We start from the raw sequence: 22,090 nt of genomic DNA, 5'->3' as shown, positions 1-22,090 counted from the left end.
AATGTAGCAATAACAACAATTATTAATAATAAATGTGTAATAATAGAGTAAAATGATAAATGTAATAATAATAAATAGAATAAAATAATAAATGAAATGAAAATAGTAATAATAACAAAATAAAATAATAATAACAAAGTAAAATAATAACCTTGTCTCGAGTATAAGCCAAGGGGGACTTTTTCAGCCTTTTTCAGACTTTTTTGGCGGGAGCACGAGGGACGCAAGGGAGGCCTCGGGCAAGGCAAAGCCTTGCACCAAGGGGTTCTCGCCTGCCCCGCGCTTCTGCCGGCTGGTGAGAGCGCGAGGGACACAAGGGAGGCCTCGGGCAAGGCAAGGCCTTGCACCAAGGGGCCCTCGCTTGCCCCACACCCTTGCTGGCCGGTGGGAGCACGAGGGATGCAAGGGAGGTGTTGCACCAAGTGGCCTTCACCTGCCCTGCGTCCCTGCCGGCCGGCAGGAACACGAGGGACACGAGGGAGGCCTCGTGCAAGGCAAGGCCTTGCAGCAATGGGCCCTCGCCTGCCCCGTGCCCCTCCCGGCTGGCGGGAGCGCGAGGGAGGCCTCAGGCAAGGCAAGGCCTTGCACCAAGGGACCCTCGCCTGGCCCGTGCTCCTGCTGGCCGGAGGGAGCATGAGGAATGCGAGGGAGGCCTCACGCAGCCATTTTGAGTGGGGTGGGGCAAACCAAGGCGTCTTCATGAATCCCAGAAAATGGACCAGCAACCCCCCTGGGGGTCGCGATCCCCAGGTTGAGAACTGCTGATCTAAGCCATGTACCACATTGCCAATCTATTTAAACTTAGTATCTTTGCAACAGTAATATCCAGATAGTAAGTCCAGATAGTGATGAAAACTAACTTTTAAAATCAGAGTTGTTTCTTAAATGGTGGTTTATTTTCGTAGAAGTACATTTATTCGGATATTTTCTAACATTTTCTAACAAAAGGGGGTAGCTTATTTAAATTTATTTTTAACTTAGTAAATTGATATGTTTCAACTTCAGAATTAACTTGACTCTAGAATTAACTTATTATGCTAATTATTCTCTAAACAAGCTGAAGATCAATCCCGACAAGACAGAGGTCCTCCTGATCGATTGCAAACCTGATCGGGGTATAGGGTGGCAACCTGTGTTGGACAGGGTTACACTCCCCCTGAAGCCACAGGTCCGTAGTTTGGGTGTCCTCTTGGATTCATCACTTACGCTTGAGGCTCAGGCGTCGGCGGTGTCCGGGAGGGCTTTTGCACAATTGAGACTTGTGCGCCAACTGCGACTGCACCTCGCAAAGGCTGATCTGGCCGGGGTGGTCCATGCCTTGGTCACCTCTAGATTGGACTACTGTAATGCGCTCTACGTGGGGCTGCCCTTGAAAATGGCTCGGAAATTTCAATTGGTCCAACGGGCGGCGGCCAGGATGTTAACTGGTGCTCCCTACAGAGAGAGGTCAACCCTCCTGTTCAAAGAGCTCCATTGGCTGCCGATAATAATAATAATAATAATAATAATAATAATAATAATAATAGAGAAACTATTCTAGACAGCCTGCAAATTGTGCATTGTCTAGCTGATTATTTAACCAAAAGGAAAGTCTGGATTAAAAAATACCCAGTCTCTTATTTTTTGTTAGTCTTTCACAGATGGGAAATTTCAATGTCTTGGCCAAAGGGATCGGATTACTTAAGAGTAGATCCAGTGAGATGAATTGTATTTAGAGTTTCTGAAGTTAATAGTCTGTTGCTGATCAACCTGGCCTATTGGCAAAGCAAATGGATGATTTATATAGAAAAGGGAGAATGAAAACACGTGTGATGTGGTTAAGTAAGTTCTCCAGATCCTTTGGAGATGGACTGACATTAAACACCACACTATGAAGATGATTTCCTCCAGCCCCCTGTGGGATGAAGTCCCAAGTCCAAGAAGTAAACAAGGACAAACATATTCTGGAATAAATCTTGTCAAGACAAATCTATGATAGTTTTGTCGTAGAGTTGTCATGTGTTGGAAATTGCTTAAAGACACACACAACAACAACAACAACAACAACAACAACAACAACAACATATGTTCTCTAAAATTTAGGAGTGGGAAGGGCACATCAACTGTCAAAACCTTGTGATGAGAGACCACAGGAGAACCCTCAAGTTCCATTATTAAGGAGGGTTTGGAGATGTATGTAGTATATAAATAAGCAAACATTTGCATGATATACTCATATCTCCTATAGTTCAGCAAAAAATACTGGGTATCAGTTAGGCCTACGAATTTAAAAAGAAAATGGAAAGCAACTTTCCAAAGTATCCCCAAATGATGGAGCTCTTTATATGACAGCACAGTTGTATTAGGTACATGTTTCAGGGGATAGGATATGATGGACAGTAGAGTCCAATTCAAAGCACAAGAACATCCTTCCCTACGACTACTGATCCAAAGGAGGAAATAACTGGAGCTAGAAGAAGATGCAGCCCAGTTACAGACGTCTTCTGAGATATACGAAATTCCAGGGGAACAGAAGTAAGAGAGGGAGAAGGACAAATACTACTGAAGAGGCTCCCCAGGCTTGTGTACCTTAAGGTCATTCCCAGGACATTATCTCACACTGCCTTCCACTCCAGGTCTAGACAGACATAGTAAAGGATTAATATTACAGGTTGAATATCCCTTATTCTGTAATCTGAAATACTCCAAAATTGTTTGTTGTTGTTGTTGTTTGAAATTGTTCACAAGGAGTGACTGAGAACATGAGACCTTTCCGATGGTTCAATGTACACAAACCTTGATTCAGGCCAAAATTGTTTTAAAAGTATTGTTTATACTGCTACCTTCAGACTAAGCGTATAAGGAACGTTTGAAACATAAATGAATTCTTTATGTTTACACTTTCTCTCCAAGATATCTCATCATGTATATACAAATATTCCAAAATATTTTTGTTAAAACCCTAAAAAATATGGAATACTTCTGGTCCTAAGTATATCAGCTAAGCTAAGGGATACTCAATCTGCACTGAAAATAGATATTTCTTTGCATCAATATAATTTGGAGGAGTTCCAAAAGGTGTAGAAACACTTGAAATCCATGGTAAGTAAAGTCGTCCCCCCCCCAATTAAAAAAAGACAATAGAATGGGGAGTGCACTTTAACATAAACATAATGGCTAGATATTTCCTCTTCTCATGTCAACATAATTTAATGACTTCTCTAACCTATACAATTAATTAATAGCATTAAACCCTTCCTAACTTTCCTATCTCTAACTGTGGAGTATAATCCCCTCTCGGGGTCCTAGAGATGCCATTCAAATTGGAAAAATGTCCTTAAAAAGACACTGCCATTTCTAAAGTCCAAAAGAGTACTTCTGGATTATAAAAACGGCTGTTTTTTGTTTGTTTGTTTTTGTTTTTAATGCTAAGCGGTTGGGGCACAACCTCAATAAATGGTGAATGGTCACCATTGGACTCTTCCAAGAGATTTTCACCTCTTGTTTAACAAAAGAGGTCATTCAGGGGAGTCTAGCTGTTCTGAGAGCTTAAAAAACAACCTTGGTATCCACGCCACCAGTTTGGACTTACCCCACCCTCCTCATACAATGTCGTATTTCAGGCAACGTCAGTCAACAGAGTAAAAATGTTCTCTCCACCTCAGGACAGAATATGCTTCAGAAACGTGTTAGTAAACAAACTAACTAGGCTTTTTTTCTTTTCTTAGGTTGCTGCAAATCCCAAAGTGACAGTATCAAAGTCAAAATGATCACATCACCCCAAGGTTTTGGAACCAGTGTAGAATTGAAGTGTGAAACCAGCAAGGCGGATAATGGGATGTATTGGATATTTCAGCAAAGCAACAACGACATGCGATTCATTTTCTATGTCTCTACAAGGGGCCTTGTAAAACCAGACTCCGTAGCTAACTATGGTGCAAGTAAAAGTAGCAACAACTATCACTTAATTATTCAGCGTTTCCAAAAGGACAATCAGGGCATGTATTATTGTGTCAATCTCCAGAATCAGAACCTGATCTTCAGTCCAGGCCTCCCGGTCTACCTGCCAGGTAAGCTCTGTCACAAACCTTTCATGGACACCATGGTTGTTGCATATGGGTTGTGTCTGAATGAATTGTTGTCCTGCCACCCTCTTTGGAGTGAGTTAGAGAGCTTCCCTTGATTTGCTGCCAGGAGCTAATGGTTGATCCAGATGGTTGATCACTCCCAGGGGCGGCTCAACTGATTACACAAAGTAAGCATTTGCAGTATAGTTGATTTTGCCCAGGGGCACTCTTGAGGCGCTCTTGGGGGAAAATAGACCTTGACATATGCGAGTTGTAGTTACTGGGATGTATAGTTCACCTACAATCAAAGAGCATTCTGAACTCCACCAATGATGGAATTGAACCAAATATGGCACACAGAACTCCCACGACGAACAGAAAATATATATCAGTGAAGGGGGGGGGATACTGTTTGCTTACTGTTGAAAAGTACCTAGGACTGCCTCTACATACAGAACTCCCACAACCAACAGAAATACTTGGTTTGGTTCGCACCTTGAGTTTTGGAGTTGTAGTTCATCTATAACCAGAGAGCACTGTGGTCTCAAACAATGAAGGATCTGGACCAAACTTGGCATGAATACTCAATATGCTCAAATGTGAACACTTGTGAAGTTTGGGGAAAATAGACCTTGACATTTGGGAGTTGTAGTTGCTGGGATTTATAGTTCACCTACAATCAAGGAGCATTCTGAACTCCACTCATGATGGAATTGAACCAAACTTAGCACACAGAACTCCCAAGACCAACAGAAAATACTAGAATGGTTTGGTGGGCATTGACCTTGAGTTTTGGAGTTGTAGTTCACCTACATCCAGAGAGCATTGTGGACTCAAATAATGATGGATCTGAACCAAATTTGGCATGAATACTCACTATGCCCAAATGAGAACACAGAACTCCCACGACGAACAGAAAATATATATCAGTGATTGGTTGGTGGGGGGGGGGGGGCGCGCCAAAATACTGTTTGCTTACCGTTGAAAATTACCTAGGGCTGCCTCTGCTCACTCCCAATCACTCTCAGATCATCCATATTTCCACTGTATACTGTACACCCAAAGTATTCCTGATTTTCCATTTGGGAAATGAGCTTGGTTGGTCTACCTGCCATTCTGGATTCGGTTCTAGAGCAGGTGCTCTCTACAATAGTTTTAAAAATGAGAAGTTGGTATGCTGACCTTTCTCACCTGAGGCTTCAAAAGCTGGGGCAGGTGCTCTGATAAATTGCTTCCTCTTCCACTATTCCATCAAGTTCAGTGGATAGAAGATTATTGTAGAGTCCCTTCCTCAGTGTATAATGCATGAAGCGTGTTAGATAAGTCAAAATTCTTTCATCGTTTTGTTTACAGAGACAACCACCCAGCCTCCCACCATCCCACACCAGATTTCAACTACAACCAAAAGGCAGACAAAGGACAAAGCCATGGAGTGTCCAAATCTAACAGACCCTGGTACGTTTTCCTTCACCTTCTTATGAGTTTACTTCCTTAAGGGACTGTATAAGGCAGGGGTCCTCAAACCAAGGCCAAATACGGCCCTCCAAGGTCATTTACCCGGCCCTCGCTCAGGGTCAACCTAAGTCTGAAATGACTTGAAAGCACACAACAACAACAATCCTATCTCATCAGCCAAAAGCAGGCCCACACTTCCCATTGAAATACTAATAAGTTTATATTTGTTAAAATTGTTCTTCATTTTAATTATTGTATTGTTTTTAAGTGTTTTTTGCACTACAAATAAATATGTCCAGTGTGCATTGGAATTCATTCATGTTTTTTTTTCTTCTAATTATAATCTGGCCCTCCAACAGTTTGAGGATCCCTGCTCTAAGGGCTTCATCCCACAGTGTTTCTCCAAGCATTTCTAGACATTTAAAAACATGGAGCCCCACAGAGCCCATGAGAAGATGGGTTCCCTGTTTGAGCTCGTTTCTGAAGTGTTTGGACATGCAAGGGTTTAAGATTCCAAGGAATCGACTCCAGGTGGTTCTCTATGCATAGAGACGGGTTAAAACGGTGAAAATGAAATGTGGTGGGAATTGTTACCTTTTTTCATGTCGCACATGTTTTGTGCTGTGTACTATGCACCCCAGAGATACAGTTATCACCCAGTTATCACAGATTGGTAAATTCTTATATTAATATTGTTTTATTACCAGTGAATATTCAAAATGCCGGTGTAATGCTACTTTGCTGTATAGGGAACTTTTAGTTCTTCAGTACAGCCCAAATTGCTTGGGGGTGGTTGGGGTTGGCTAATTATTTTCCAGTGTATTTAAAGCAGTATTGTAAAATAGGGCTGGGCAACCACGGAAAAATTTGTTTCTAAAATCGATTCGTTTTTAGGGGATTTTTGCATTTCGATTTTTAAAAGAATTCCGAAATTTTTCTTTAAAAAAGTTCGATATTTACGAAATTTCAGAAATTACGAAACAATTACGAAACAAATACAAAACAATTACGAATCGATTCGTTAATGGTGGACGCGACCGCGCAATACGCTAAAAAACCTCCAAATGGGACAGGGGGAACTTCTGAAGCTTCCCTCTCCCTCTGTTGTTGACTGTTGGTGTGATATTTATAATTTTTTTCACTGATTAAACAAACAGCAACTATAAAACATGCCCCAGACATGCGGAAATAATAACGAAACGAATACAAAACGAATACGAAACGAATATGAAGCAATTACGAAACGAATTGAAAAATTCGTTTCGTTTTTTAGATGCTCCTGAATGGTTCGTTATCGCTTCGTTATAAAAAAAATAACGAATTTTTAACGAATTACGAAATTAACGAACGAAACCGCCCAGCCCTATTGTAAAACACACACACACATACACACACACACACACACACACACAAAGGGGAAGAACTGGGAGAAGCTTGCACTCTACCATGTGATGGCAAAGCAAATGGATGATTTATATAGAAAAGGGAGAACAAAAACACGTGTGATGTGGTTAAGTAAGTTCTCCAGATCCTTTGGAGATGGACTGACATTAAACACCACACTATGAAGATGATTTCCTCCAACCCCCTGTGGGATGAAGTCCCAAGTCCAAGAAGTAAACAAGGACAAACATATTCTGGAATAAATCTTGTCAAGACAAATCTATGATAGTTTTGTCATAGAGTTGTCATGTGTTGGAAATTGCTTAAAGACACACACACACAACAACAACAACAACAACAACAACAACAACATTGTTGTTGTTCATTCGTTCAGTCGTCTCCGACTCTTTGTGACCTCATGGACCAGCCCACGCCAGAGCTCCCTGTCGGCCATCACCACCCGCAGCTCCTTCAAGGTCAGTCCAGTCATTTCAAGGATGCCATCCATCCATCTTGCCCTTGGTCGGCCCCTCTTCCTTTTGCCTTCCACTTTCCCCAGCATAATTGTCTTCTCCAGGCTTTGCTGTCTCCTCATGATGTGTCCAAAGTACTTCAACTTTGTCTCTAGTATCCTTCCCTCCAATGAGCAGTCAGGCTTTGTTTCCTGGAGGATGGACTGGTTGGATCTTCTCGCAGTCCAAGGCACTCTCAGAACTTTCCTCCAACACCACAGTTCCAAAGCATTAACAACATTAACAACCTCATTAACATTAACAACCTCAGATATGCAGATGATACCACTCTGATGGCCGAAAGCGAGGAGGAGCTGAGGAGCCTTCTACTCAAGGTGAAAGAAGAAAGCGCAAAAGTTGGGTTGCAGCTAAACATAAAAAAACCAAGATTATGGCAACAAGAATGATTGACAACTGGAAAATAGAGGGAGAAAATGTAGAGGCCGTGACAGACTTTGTATTCCTAGGCGCAAAGATTACTGCAGATGCAGACTGTGGCCAGGAAATCAGAAGACGCTTACTTCTTGGGAGGAGAGCAATGTCCAGTCTCGATAAAATAGTAAAGAGTAGAAACATCACACTGGCAACAAAGATCCGCCTAGTCAAAGCCATGGTATTCCCTGTAGTAACCTACGGATGTGAGAGCTGGATCTTAGGGAAGGCTGAGCGAAGAACAACAACATATGTTCTCTAAAATTTAGGAGTGGGAAGGGCACATCAACTGTCAAAACCTTGTGATGAGAGACCACAGGAGAACCCTCAAGTTCCATTATTAAGGAGGGTTTGGAGATGTATGTAGTATATAAATAAGCAAACATATGCATGATATACTCATATCTCCTATAGTTCAGCAAAAAATACTGGGTATCAGTTAGGCCTACGAATTTAAAAAGAAAATGGAAATCAACTTTCCAAAGTATCCCCAAATGATGGAGCTCTTTATATGACAACACAGTGTATTAGGTACATGTTTCAGGGGATAGGATATGATGGACAGTAGAGTCCAATTCAAAGCACAAGAACATCCTTCCCTACGACTACTGATCCAAAGGAGTAAATAACTGGAGCTAGAAGAAGATGCAGCCCAGTTACAGACGTCTTCTGAGATAGACGAAATGCCAGGGGAACAGAAGTAAGAGAGGGAGAAGGACACATACTACTGAAGAGGCTCCCCAGGCTTGTGTACCTTAAGGTCATTCCCAGGACATTATCTCACACTGCCTTCCACTCCAGGTCTAGACAGACACTTTGAAAACAGGGAGATAACTATGTAAAGTGTCACAAGTCCTTAAAGATGGGAGGATAAGACAGGCAGATATCATCTTCTGAGGTTTTTGCTGGAGAAAACGGCAAAAAACACTTGGGATGGGAGTTGACAAATTTGCCCATTTTGAATTGCTTCCTGTATGGGAAATAATTTTAGGTAAGCTGTAATATGAGCTAGTGAAAACAACTCCTGCTTTGGTTTGCTGTGAGCTTTTTGGGCTGTATGGCCGTGTTCCAATAGCATCCTTTCCTGACATTTCGCCTGCATCTCTGGCAAGCATCCTCAGAGGTCTGGTTGTGTTTAATTGTGTACCCAGAACTTTTGCAGTTGTTGTGTGCCTTCGTGCCACTTCCAATTTATGGCAGCAATGAATTAAACCTACTGTGAGGTTTGTTCATGGGAAATTTGCTTCTGCCTTCTTCTGAGGCTGAGAGAGCTCAACCTGCCCAAGGACATCTAGTGGGTTTCCTTGGCTGATATCTTCTTATTTGATGTTGGGTGGGTTTGATAGCACAGTAATTGCCAAACCTCTGGCTTCTTGGCTATGAGCAATGTGCTGGTGTACATTGTTCAGTCACTCCGTTTTGAGCAGCTAACAAACCATGCAGCTTTGATCTGCGGCTGGATCATTGTGTTGTTCAAATGCAGGTGCTTTCCTTTCTTTACCAACAAATAAGAAAACTGTGGTTCCTTCCCTTGTCTGTTGGGTGGCAAACAAGCCTATTGAAGAAGAAAGACCTGCATTCAGACAACAAAAACAAACATAGAAATAATTTCTTTCATTTGTTGGGGCGCTTCCAATGCAACTAAGGCTAAAGCCTTTCTTTTCAGGCAGGTTTTATGTAGTTGAATAGATTTATTTCATAGTTTTCTTGATTTTAACTGTTCTAATCATCCTATATTGAATTCTATTTTAATGTTTAATGGGATAATAAATACTACAAATAAATAAATACTGTATATTCTGGTGTATAAGACTACTTTTTAACCCAAGAAAATCTTCTCAAAAGTCAGGGGTCGTCTTATATGTGGGAGTCGTCTTATAGAGCGGGTGCTAAAACTTCCAATCAGATTGGAGAATCTGTGGTTGCTGCATATTGTGGGGGGAGCTCAAAAATGGCAATGGCCGCATCCCTGCCGTATGCAGCAACTGTATGAAAGCATGAAGGGTGACGCTGTACAAGTACGGTAGAAGAAAATCCATTCATCAGGATTCGTGGACTTAATGCGGTGCCGATGGTGAGGTGAAGAGGCACCCCACCAGTAAGGTGTAAGTGAAGGGCGGAGCAAGCTGCAGGCGTCCGGGGCTCTCGGGGTATGGAAAAAAGAGTGGCTCTGGGCCCAGAAAAACACACATCTTTTCTCTGTCTGGCCCGGCCTTGTTTCCTATTACCGTATTTCCACCTCTGCCTCTCAGATCTCGCTCCTGAAGACTGCAGTGAAGCGGTGCAGGTGCGCATGTGCGAGATCTGAGAGGCAGAGAAGGAGGTACACTAATAGAAAATTACCCATATTGAAATCAAATCTGATGCTTTTTAAATTTTTATTTGGTGTGCGTTGGACGAGGGGCAGTCTTATACGGTGAATATATCCCAAACTCTATATTTTAACTGGAAAAGTTGGGGGTTGTCTTATACGCCCAGTCGTCTTATATGCCGGAATATACGGTAATGCTCATATGCAACAAGATGGCTGACTTCCTAGCTTGTTTTTACCTTCCATTACAGCTAATGTTTAAGTGCTGCTTTTAGTCCTTTCCTGTATACAAACAGACGGGCGTTTTCTTTCTTCCAGTTTTCCTGGATACTGTGTGACTGGTGCTATCACTGACAGTCCTCTCAGTCCTCATTATTACCCTTACATATCAGCAGATATCTTTGTGCTCTCTAATGTATGGTTGTTTTGTGCACCCAGTGCTGTTCACAAATTACCTAACTATGAAATAGAAATCACTTCTGCAAAATTTGAAGAGTGGCACTAGATTAGATGGCATTAAAACTAGGTGTGCCATGGAGGACTTCATGGTTGTTGTTGTTGTTTTGTAACTTTTGTTTTTCTGTATTCTGTATTTTATTGTGTTGTATTGTATTTTTGGGCTTGGCCGCCCCGAGTCCCCTATTGGGGAGATGGTGGTGGGGTATAAATAAAGGTTGTTGTTGTTATGTTTATGTTTATTTGTACTCCTCTTTTTCTCTCCACAAGGAGACTCAAAATAGATAAGTACCAACGATCAACTGCAATAGATAAAACCCCTCCTTGTACAAAGGCGGTTTGTTTTGAGAATCCTGTGCTTCTGACAAACAACAGGGAAGTCCTGTTGTTTGCATCTCAAAATATTTTGAGTTGGCATCTCAAAATATATGTTTTTCACTGCTACTATAAAAAAAGTAGATGAATTAGACTAAAAGGGATGAAATTTGATAACAGCAAGACTTGTTATGGTGAGTAATTTTCCTATATAGGTCTAGTTTCCTCATAAGAACTGTGCACTTATTCTGGGTCAAATCCATTTTTCTAGATTTCTGAACATATATATCGTACTTAATCAGGGGAATAGATAGCCATCTTAGTCTGTTGGTACAAAATCAACAGTCTTGTGTTATTTAAGATGCTGTTTTTGTCACTAAGGATGGAAAACTGTCTTAAAAACTGTAACTCTAAAACAGAGCTTTCCAAACTGTGTCACAACACATTAATGTGTCAGCAGCTGCAATGTGCAGGTATGTGTGTCACGCAGATGTAATGGGAAATGACAAAAATATTGGAAATGTATATTATTATCTTACAAATCGTATATTTTTAAAGAATATAAATGAAATCTTTCCATGAGATACATTGTGTCCCCATACATTTCCAAGTGGGATCGTAGCATTATAATTGTGCAGTGTCACCAAAACACAGGCGAGTGCTACAGAATGAGCATAGAAAGCAAAGTGGCGTTCCTATTGATTGTGTATTGGTTATTGTTCTCAGAGCTCATTTTTGTCAGGTTTTACAATGTATTGTAATGTAATATAGCTGAGTCATGCACTGCTAATAGGCTTCTATTGGAAATGCTGAGTCATGCATTAACTGTATATAGGGAATCATTTGGGGAATGTGTTCTGGCCTAGTCCAGGTGATTGTGAATGATGCAATCCTGGGTCTGAGTTAAGTTAATGAGTTGGGAACCAATCAGAGATTGCTATGTGAAAATGTACAGAATTGTATATAAGGAAGTCATGTACAGTGTATTCTTTCTCCTTGTGCTGTGATGCTGTTCGTCGAAGGCTCTATGTAATTGATTAAAAGAACCTGTCTGCTAAGACAAGATATAACTGTGTGCTGTGGTAAATTTGTAATGTCATCTAGACTGGGGAAAAGACAATGGTAAAACTGACAATGGCCGGGCATGTGCTCAAGTGTCTGTAAAAGAATTCCAGAGTGACTGCAGTTTGTGGGAGCAGTTGACTGAAAATACTGTGAAGGAAGAAGCTATTTGAAAGCGCTGAAGTTGTGCAACTGATCTGCTGCTGAATTGTGAAATTAATCTCAACAATTTTTATTATTTTTTTCTGCAGGTGAGGGTTTGGATCCAGTGTTCCCCTGTGAGATCTATATCTGGATCCCTTTAGTTGGCAGTTGTTTCATTCTGTCGATAAGCTTGGTGATCACCATAGTGTGCTGTGGTAAGTGGATTTCATCTAATTCCTAGGATGGCATGGAGGGAGATTAACATAAAATATGGTGTATATTTCATTACTTAAATAGTGTAATCAAATGACTTGGTGTCTAAAAAAGGAAAGCTCATCTTTGCATGGTTTGGTGAAGTGATCACAAGTATTTTCCTCTCTGATTTTTTAAAAAAATATTAGATTTATAGTGCAGAATGTCATTTTACCAATGCACCATATAGTATTGTTAATACTATACTATATTAATACTATACTATACTATACTAGTATTGTTAATTAGCCACCGGTGGCCCATTGGGTTAAACCCCTGTGCCAGCAGGACTGAAGATCAACAGGTCGCAGGTTCGAATCCGGGGAGAGGCAGATGAGCTCCCTCTATCAGCTCCAGCTCCTCATGCAGGGACATGAGAGAAGCCTCCCACAAGGATGATAAAACATCAAATCATCCGGGCGTCCCTTGGGCAACGTCCTTGCAGACAACCAATTCTCTCACACCAGAAGCAACTTGCAGTTTCTCAGATCGCTCCTGACAAGACAAAAAAATTGTTAATCTAATTTTTTTAATGAAAAGAATAGGGGTTTTTGTTTTGTTTTGTTTTATCAAAACATGTGTGAAAAAGATCTTGGAGTCCCTGTGGACAACAAGTTAAACATGAACCAACAATGTGATGTGGCGACAAAAAAAAGCCAATGGGATTTTGGCCTGCATCAATAGGAGCATAATGTCTCGATCTAGGGAAGTCATGCTACCCCTCTATTCCACCTTGGTTAGACCTGGAATCTTGTGTCCAATTCTGGGCACCACAATTCAAGAGAGATGTTGACAAGCTGGACGGCGACTAAAATGATCAAGGGTCTGGAGAACAAGCCCTATGAGGAGCGGCTTAAGGAGCTGGGCATGTTTATCCTGGAGAAGGCTGAGAGAAGACATGATAGCCATGTATAAATATGTGAGAGGAAGTCATAGGGAGGAGGGAGAAAGCTTGTTTTCTGCTTCCCTGGAGACTAGGACGCGGAACAATGACTTCAAACTACAAGAAAGGAGATTCCATCTGAACATGAGGAAGAACTTCCTGACTGTGAGAGCCGTTCAACAGTGGAACTCTCTGCCCGGAGTGTGGTAGAGGCTCCTTCTTTGGTGGTTTTTAAACAAAGGCTGGATGGCCATCTGTCAGGGGTGCTTTGAGTGCAGTATTCCTGCTTCTTGGCAGGGGGTTGGACTGGATGGCCCATGAGGTCTCTTCCAACTCTATGATACTATGATTCTATGATCACAGAGTTTAAAATAAACCAATTCACGTTAGTAATTAAATATTGTAACGAGTGCCAGGAACTGCCCCAAAAGAGTTGGGAATTTTTCTAGGACTTCATCACAAGGGCTTATGAATTCATCACACATCATGGTGAATCCATGAGGTCCTGGCAGGTGGTGTGGAGAACTCATAGCTCCATGCCCTGCATTGCATAACTTATCTCTGCCCGCATCTCACGCGGGGATAACATCCACCACCCGGCTTCCCCGCTTTCTTTCAAAGGTAACACAGCCGTTTTGCTTCACAGCCCGGCCAGGAGTCCCTGTGCATTGTGTAATGGGCTCCATAGTGAAAGGGGAGAGCAAGGGATGTACGACAGGGAAATCGGCCCATCTGATGAGGTTCTTAAAGCCCCAAAGTCTGACTTGGACACAGTAGTCCACACTATGGTTACATCCTGTATAGACTACTGCAGTGCGCTGTACGTGGGGTTGCCTTTGAAGACTGTTCGGAAGCTTCAAATGGTCCAGTGGGTGGCAGCCAGGTTACTAATGGGATCAGTGCTCAGGGAGCACACAACTCCTCTACGTAACAAAATTTTTCAAAATGTGTTACGTAGTGTGATATGCCCAAGACCGTTGTGAACGAAAAGAGAAAAGGTAAATAACAGCAAAGCAGTGCAACACAGTAAGTGCTAATAAAACCATCTATTCTTCTCTCTCCCATACTATAAAAATGAATTGAAGGTCGCAGAAGAAGACGGCGATGCAAATGTAAAAGGTGAGTCTTTCTGTTTGCACTCCTCTTTTCCAGTGAATGCTATTAAATCTCACCAACAATGATTTTTTCTATGTTGTTAATTTTTCCACCCATATGTATTATGAAAGCAAAGTCTTTTGAAAAAAATCTTACGCATTTTGGAAAATATACATTTTATAAAAGAGTGTCCAGGAGAACTTTTGGGGGACAAAGCTTAAGAAAAAACAATCAAAAATAATAATTAAACTAGCAGTATTCATTTTCAAGGTGAAAGAAGAAAGCGCAAAAGCTGGGTTGCAGCTAAACATCAAAAAAACCAAGATTATGGCAACAAGAATGATTGACAACTGGAAAATAGAGGGAGAAAATGTGGAGGCCGTGACAGACTTTGTATTTCTAGGTGCAAAGATTGCTGCAGATGCAGACTGTGGCCAGGAAATCAGAAGACGCTTACTTCTTGGGAGGAGAGCAATGTCCAGTCTCGATAAAATAGTGAAGAGTAGAGACATCAGACTGACAACAAAGATCCGCCTAGTCAAAGCCATGGAATTCCCTGTAGTCACCTACGGATGTGAGAGCTGGACCTTAGGGAAGGCTGAGAGAAGGAAGATCGATGCTTTTGAGCTGTGGTGTTGGAGGAAAGTTCTGAGAGTGCCTTGGACTGCGAGAAGATCCAACCAGTCCATCCTCCAGGAAATAAAGCCCGACTGCTCACTGGAGGGAAGGATACTAGAGACAAAGTTGAAGTACTTTGGCCACATCATGAGGAGACAGCAAAGCCTAGAGAAGACAATGATGCTGGGGAAAGTGGAAGGCAAAAGGAAGAGGGGCCGACCAAGGGCAAGATGGATGGATGGCATCCTTGAAGTGACTGGACTGACCTTGAAGGAGCTGGGGGTGGTGACGGCCGACAGGGAGCTCTGGCGTGGGCTGGTCCATGAGGTCACGAAGAGTCGGAGACGACTGAACGAATGAACAACAACAACATTCATTTTTCTTTTACAACAACAACAACAACAACAATAATAATAATACTTACTTACTTAGGCGATCCCTTGTTTTCCGAGGAGGATTTTCTTCCAGTATTCTTGTGGGTCCGTATGTGGCTGTGGAGTCCTATTCTTGCTCTGCATCTTCTTCCGCAGTGAGGGCATTGGTTTCCAGGCGGAAGGCGGTCTCATCGGGGTTGGCTTGACGCGCCTTCCTCTTGGCACGCCTTTCCCTTTCGCCCTCCATTCGTGCCTCTTCAAATTCTGCAGCACTGCTGGTCACAGCTGACCTCCAGCTGGAGCGGTCAAGGGCCAGGGCTTCCCAGTTCTCAGTGTCGATGCCAGAGTTTTTAAGGTTGGCTTTGAGCCCATCTTTAAATCTCTTTTCCTGTCCACCAACATTCCGTTTTCCGTTCTTAAGTTCGGAGTAGAACAACTGTTTTGGGAGATGTTGGTCGGGCATCCGGACAACATGGAGTGGAGTTGATAACGAAGGACCATCGCTTCAATGCTGGTAGTCTTTGCTTCTTCCAGCACGCTGACGTTTGTCCACCTGTCTTCCCAAGAGATTTGCAGGATTTTCCGGAGGCAGCGCTGATGGAATCGTTCCAGGAATTGCATGTGGCATCTGTAGACAGTCCACATCTCACAGGCATATAGCAGGGTTGGGAGGATAATAATAATACTAATAATAATAATAATAATAATAATAATAAACGTTATTTATCCCCCACCACCATCTCCTCTATGGGGACTCGGGGCGGCTTACATGAGGCCACACCCATCAATACAGAAACACAATATAACACAAAAACACAACAGAAAATAAAATAACGTAAAATACAAAATGTAAATATACAGCACAACAATATAAAATCAAAACATTAAACCACTAAAAATGAACACAATGGGTAGGGCCAGCACAAAAATTAAAATTTCAAAACCCTGGGAGATAGGACAGTGTAAAATATCAGGAAGGGGATTCGGGAGATAAGGTAGGAGTTCATTGCACAAACCAGAGAATAAAGTGCTTCTGAGGACGTTTTATGCAGAGTTTGGTCAGGGATTAAAATACATTCAGTCATTAAAGGCACATTGAAACAGCCAAGTTTTCAGGCTCCTCCTAAAGATTTCCAAGGTGGGAGTTTGCCTAATATCTCTGGGGAGCGAATTCCAGAGCCGAGGGGCCACCACAGAGAAGGCCCTCTCTCTCGTCCCGACAAGTCGCGCTTGCGAAGAAGGCGGGAGCCCCCAATATACCCCCAGTATCATAGAATCATAGAGTTGGAAGAGACCTCATGGGCCATCCAGTCCAACCCCCTGCCTAGAAGCAGGAATATTGCATTCAAAGCACCCCTGACAGATGGCCATCCAGCCTCTGTTTAAAAGCTTCCAAAGAAGGAGCCTCCACCACACGCTGGGGCAGCCCCCAGGATCAGCAGGACCAAAACCCACATTTTAATTTATCTATGTCTGACAAAATATATCTTCTCTAGACATTTTCTAGGTCTTCTGTTAACATGCTTCCACTGGAAGTTGATTATGGAGTGGTACTGGAGGATCTAGTGATGCCTAGAGAGGTATCCTAGGATTTGTAGTTTGATGAGGCAGAGATGGTTAAAGACCTTGTAAAACTACGCTCTGGTTACATCCTGTATAGACTACTGCAACGCTCTCTACATGGGGTTGCCTCTGAAGACTGCCCGGAAGCTGCAATTAGTCCAACGAGCGGCAGCCAGATTACTAACAGGAGCGGGGTACAGGGAGCATACTACTCCTCTGTTGCGCCAGCTCCAATGGCTGCCAATTAGCTTCCGAGCACAATTCAAAGTGCTGGTGTTGACCTATAAATCCCTAAACGACTCCGGCCCAGTTTACCTGTCCGAACGGATTCTCCCCTATGAACCATCAAGGTTACTAAGACCTTCCGTAGGGGTCCCACCACCCTCACAATCGCGGCTGGTGGGGACGAGGAGCAGGGCCTTCTCGGTGGTGGCCCCTCAGCTCTGGAACTCTCTCCCATTGGAAATTAGAACTGCCCTTTCCCTCCTGACCTTTAGAAAGTTGGTGAAAACCTGGCTCTCGAATCTGGCATTTGATGAGTGAGGCAATAACTCTTGACCACATGGACGGATGGGGATGAATAGTGATTTTATGCTAACGACTTGGCCTTATATAATTATATGATAGTACTTTAATGTGTTTATATTCGTGTATTATTGGATGTGATGTTTTAAACAATTGTGTATGAATTCCTTTGTTGTAAACTGGCCTGAGTCCCTCGTTGGAGGTGAGAAAAGTTTTAAATAAATAAATATACAGTGTAATTTCTCCAGTGGTGTAGGGCGCAGACACCCCGTGATAATATGGCATGTCTCATTTAGAGCCACATCCACTGTTTTAGTGTGGTGAGATGTGTTCCACACTGGGTATGCGTACTCAGCAGCAGAGTAGCATAGCGCAAGGGCAGATGTCGTCACTATGTCTGGTTGTGATCCCCAGGTTGTGCCAGTCAGCTTTCGTATGATATTGTTTCTAGCGTCCACTTTTTGCTTGATATTCAGGCAGTGCTTCTTGTAGGTCAGAGCACGGTCCAGAGTGACTCCCAAGTATTTGGGTGTGCTGCAATGCTCCAGTGGGATTCCTTCCCAGGTAATCCTCAGAGCTCGGGATGCTTGTCTGTTCTTAAGGTGAAAAGCACATGTCTGTGTTTTTACTTTATATTGATAGCATGACATATGCTTAGATTTTCCTTTTTCTTTCTAGGCTTATGAATGGAACCAACGGAGCTCACGCTTTGCCGCACTAGAGTACAAAACAGATTGGAGCCTTCTCATTCATTTGCCTCTCATTCCCCCACATTATAAACAGAGACTCATGGGTTTGTGATTATTCTGCACTTGCATGCAAAATCAGAAATCCTTCACACCAAACTGTGGAAAATTAATCTCTCCCTGATGTGTGTTGTATTTACTCTGCAATTTATTCTCCTGCATTATTGCACCAGAAACTAACTACAGTCAGTCCACCACATTTGTAAGTTTGACTTTTGTAAATCTGACTAAAAAGGATCTCCCTATGTGGTCATTCTACAGTCGGCTTCCAGCAAATGTTAACCATAAGAGTTGTGCTGGAAGACCTAGAAATTCCTGGAGTGATGTTTTCTTAGATTTTAGAAATTACTATTTTTATTTCATAGAATCATAGAATCAAAGAGTTGGAAGAGACCTCATGGGTCATCCAGTCCAAGCCCTGCCAAGAAGCAGGAATATTGCATTCAAATCACCCCTGACAGATGGCCATCCAGCCTCTGTTTAAAAGTTTCCAAAGAAGGAGCCTCCACCTCACTCTGGGGCAGAGAGTTCCACTGCTGAACGGCTCTCACAGTCAGGAACTTCTTCCTCATGTTCAGATGGAATCTCCTTTCTTGTAGTTTGAAGCCATTGCTCCATTGCATCCTAGTCTCCAAGGAAGCAGAAAACAAGCTTGCTCCCTCCTCGCTGTGGCTTCCTCTCACATATTTATACATAGCTATCATATCTCCTCTCAGCCTTTTCTTCTTCAGGCTAAACATGCCCAGCTCCTTAAGCCGCTCCTCATAGGGCTTGTTTTTCACTTTCATGGGGGTCTTGTGCTCTTAATACTAACCAATGTGGAGCTCTGACTGTAGAACAGTTTCCTTGTTTTCTTTTTTTTTAATGTAAGATTGTTAAGGAAAGCTGTGCATTAGTTAATGTTATATAGCAAAGAATGCCATTTGCTATCCTTTTTTGCATATTAGAGTTTCTCCCCTGTCTTTAACTTCTAGCAATCTATGCTTTGGAGGGGTGTTTGTGTGCATACACTAAGAAAATGTTGAAACTGTACCCTCAAATTATTTCCTAAAGGCTAGATAGGAACCAAATGTGGAGAGCGGTGGACTATAAAAAGATAATAATAATAATAATAATAATAATAATAATAATAATACTTTATTTGTACCCCGCTACCATCTCCCCAAGGGACTCAGTGCGGCTTACATGAGGCCGAGCCCAAATACAACAATACAGACAATAAACAACAGTACAAGCAATTAAAAATAAAAAAACATAGACAATAAAAATATACAACATTATCAATAAGACAACACACAATTAAAAACAGTGGGAAGGCCAAATGTACAGTTAAAATTGGAAATAATGATGGGACATAGACGAAAAGGAGATAGTGGTGTTTGCGGAAGGGCATACGAGCAGACCTAAAGAAATGTAAAGTGCTTTGGAGGACAAAGTGCTATAGGATCATTATTCCGGGAAGGCACACTGAAACAGCCACGTCTTCAAGCTCCTCCTGAAGACTGCCAAAGTTGGGGCCTGTCTGATGTCTTTAGGGAGTGCGTTGCAGAGTCGAGGGGCCACCACTGAAAAGGCCCTCTCTCTCGTCCCCACCAATTGCGCCTGCGATGCTGGTGGGATCGAGAGCAGGGCCTCTCCTTATGATCGAAGGGATCGTGTGGGTTCGTATATGGAGATGCAGTCACGCAGGTAGGCGGGTCCCAAACCGTTCAGGGCTTTGTAGGTAAGAACCTGCACGTTGAATTAGGTCCAGTAAATGAATGGCAGCCAGTGGAACTCCTTGAACAGGATATAAAAGAGGAACTCTTCCTGGTCAGATGTTCAGATCAACACATTAAAACATTTCTTTCTTATTATTTTATCCATCAAGGGCTACTATATCATATAGATTACAAAGCCGTGCATGCTTTTAATATTTAGGTAGATTTCAGCATTGTAGTACTATAAGTCCTGAGAATTCTATTTAAGATAAAGTCAAGGTATTTTTTTTCTTATAGGACAAATATTACATATGAAAATTGGATTTACAGCAGTTGTAAACGTTTGAGCTGAAGGGCAGGTGTCCTATGCTTTCAAGCCCAACTGGATTTACACAAAGTCCATCTGAATTTTATCCTTTTGGCAGTTTAGCAACATAAATCTTCAAGGTTTCATTCTTGCAAGAAGTAATTTTTTTGTCATGTCAGGAATGACTTGAGAAACTGCAAGTCACTTCTGGTGTGAGAGAATTGGCTGTCTGCAAGGACGTTGCCCAGGGGATGCCTGGATGATTTGATGTTTTTATCATCCTTGTGGGAGGCTTCTCTCATGTCCCGCATGAGGAGCTGGAGCTGATAGAGGGAGCTCATCCACCTCTCCCCGGATTCGAACCTGCGACCTGTCGGTCTTCAGTCCTGCCAACACAGGGTTTTAACCCACCGCGCCACCGGGGGCTCCGGTGCAAGAAGTAATGAAAAGTTACAGTATTTTCCCCCTTGATACAGGATATAAAAAAATCCTTTGCAGTCTTCTCCCTGTGTTTCAATGTCCTTGGGTATTGCAAAGGAGCCATATGCGTGTTTTTGTACAAAATAGCGGGTTTCTTTGTTGTTGTTTTTCGCACTAAAGTAGTTTTTGTACAGAAAACAGGTTTTCACATAAACCATGTTTTTCTATACAAAATCATTCCTCCACAGAGGTTTGGGATGCTCACATATGGCAAGAAGATTTATTATTCTTTCAAGTTTATTATTCCTGTCAAAAGCTCAGTTTTTTTAAAAAAGACTTGGAACAAACATTAATGGAAATTACTTCCATGCTTAGCTGAGATTACATAAAGATTCTAATGATTTGCAAGAGTGTGCCTTCATCCTTTAGCTGATTTGATATTTTTAAATATGCTTAAATATATGACAAGGTAAAGTTCCCATTTTAAATCAATTGTGTCCATTTATTTTATTTTCTGTTAAGTACTTTTCTATTAGGGTTGACATAGTGGAAAAAGATATGTATTTGGGTGTGTGATAACCATATATGAATGTAGAAAATAAATGTAGAAAAAAGCTGGAATATGAGCGCAATCCAGAATACAATACTAAGTATCACTTGTATGATTATTTTCTGTTCAAAGTACATAACTTCCGCTAGTTCCCTTTTGTGTCTCGCCTCAATTGGAGGTACCCATAATGGGATAGTCATTTTTATTATGGCAATGCGGCCTATTAGGGATATATTTTTATATTTCCATTTCTCCAATTCTTTTTGGATTTTTTTCCATTGTGATTCGTAATTATTTTTTAGTAATTTTGTATTGCTTTGGGTTATTGTCACCCCTGAGTATGTTATTTTATTTTCTATTTTTATTTCCGATTTTGTTTGCTTTGCCATCAATGTTTTTCACTAACATTTTGGATTTTTGTTTGTTTAGTTTGAATCCTGCAAGTTTCCCAAAAGTTTCAATTTTGTTAAACCATAGATTAATATTAGTCAGAGGATTTTCTATAATGCAGACTACATCATCGGCGTATACTCTTAGTTTATATTGTTGTTTCAATATCTTCAGACCTTCGAGTTTTTTATCATGATTTATGTCCCTGACCAGAACTCGTTCCACAAACACAGATTATACTCAGTTCTTGTGGGTTTTTTCGGGCTATATGGCCATGTTCTAGAGGCATTTCTCCTGATGTTTCGCCTGCATCTATGGCAAGCATCCTCAGAGGTGAGGTCTGAGACTGAGGATGCTTGCCATAGATGCAGGCGAAACGTCAGGAGAAATGCCTCTAGAACATGGCCATATAGCCCGAAAAAACCCACAAGAATTGAGTGATTCCAGCCATGAAAGCCTTCGACAATACACAGATTATACTTTTGCTATTATATGCCTTCAAGACGTTTCTAACTCATCCCAAGGTTTTTATATCTGCAAATTCATATGAT

General features: G+C 41.8%; 1 protein-coding gene across 1 annotated transcript; it reads left to right on the top strand.

Moving 5' to 3' along the window:
• The first annotated feature begins 510 nt into the window (after nt 1-510).
• CD8A (CD8 subunit alpha) lies at nt 511-20,175 on the top strand. Its single transcript, XM_067470558.1, has 6 exons — nt 511-676; nt 3,708-4,049; nt 5,400-5,501; nt 12,224-12,331; nt 14,337-14,370; nt 18,105-20,175. Exons 1-6 carry the CDS (start codon nt 511-513, stop codon nt 18,145-18,147), a joined length of 795 nt encoding a protein of 264 aa, XP_067326659.1. The 3' UTR covers nt 18,148-20,175.
• Nucleotides 20,176-22,090: the final 1,915 nt, after the last annotated feature.

The sequence above is a fragment of the Anolis sagrei genome, chromosome 6, assembly GCF_037176765.1.
Source record: "Anolis sagrei isolate rAnoSag1 chromosome 6, rAnoSag1.mat, whole genome shotgun sequence".
Lineage (NCBI taxonomy): Eukaryota > Metazoa > Chordata > Lepidosauria > Squamata > Dactyloidae > Anolis > Anolis sagrei.
This window is presented reverse-complemented; position numbering and strand designations above follow the sequence as displayed.

Coding starts and splice junctions, on each gene's coding strand:
- CD8A (XM_067470558.1), top strand. CDS start 511: ATGGGCCCTCGCCTGCCCCGTGCCCCTCCCGGCTGGCGGGAGCGCGAG. Junction 5,502..12,223: donor TCCAAATCTAACAGACCCTG/GTACGTTTTCCT, acceptor TTTTTTCTGCAG/GTGAGGGTTTGGATCCAGTG. Junction 12,332..14,336: donor GATCACCATAGTGTGCTGTG/GTAAGTGGATTT, acceptor AATGAATTGAAG/GTCGCAGAAGAAGACGGCGA.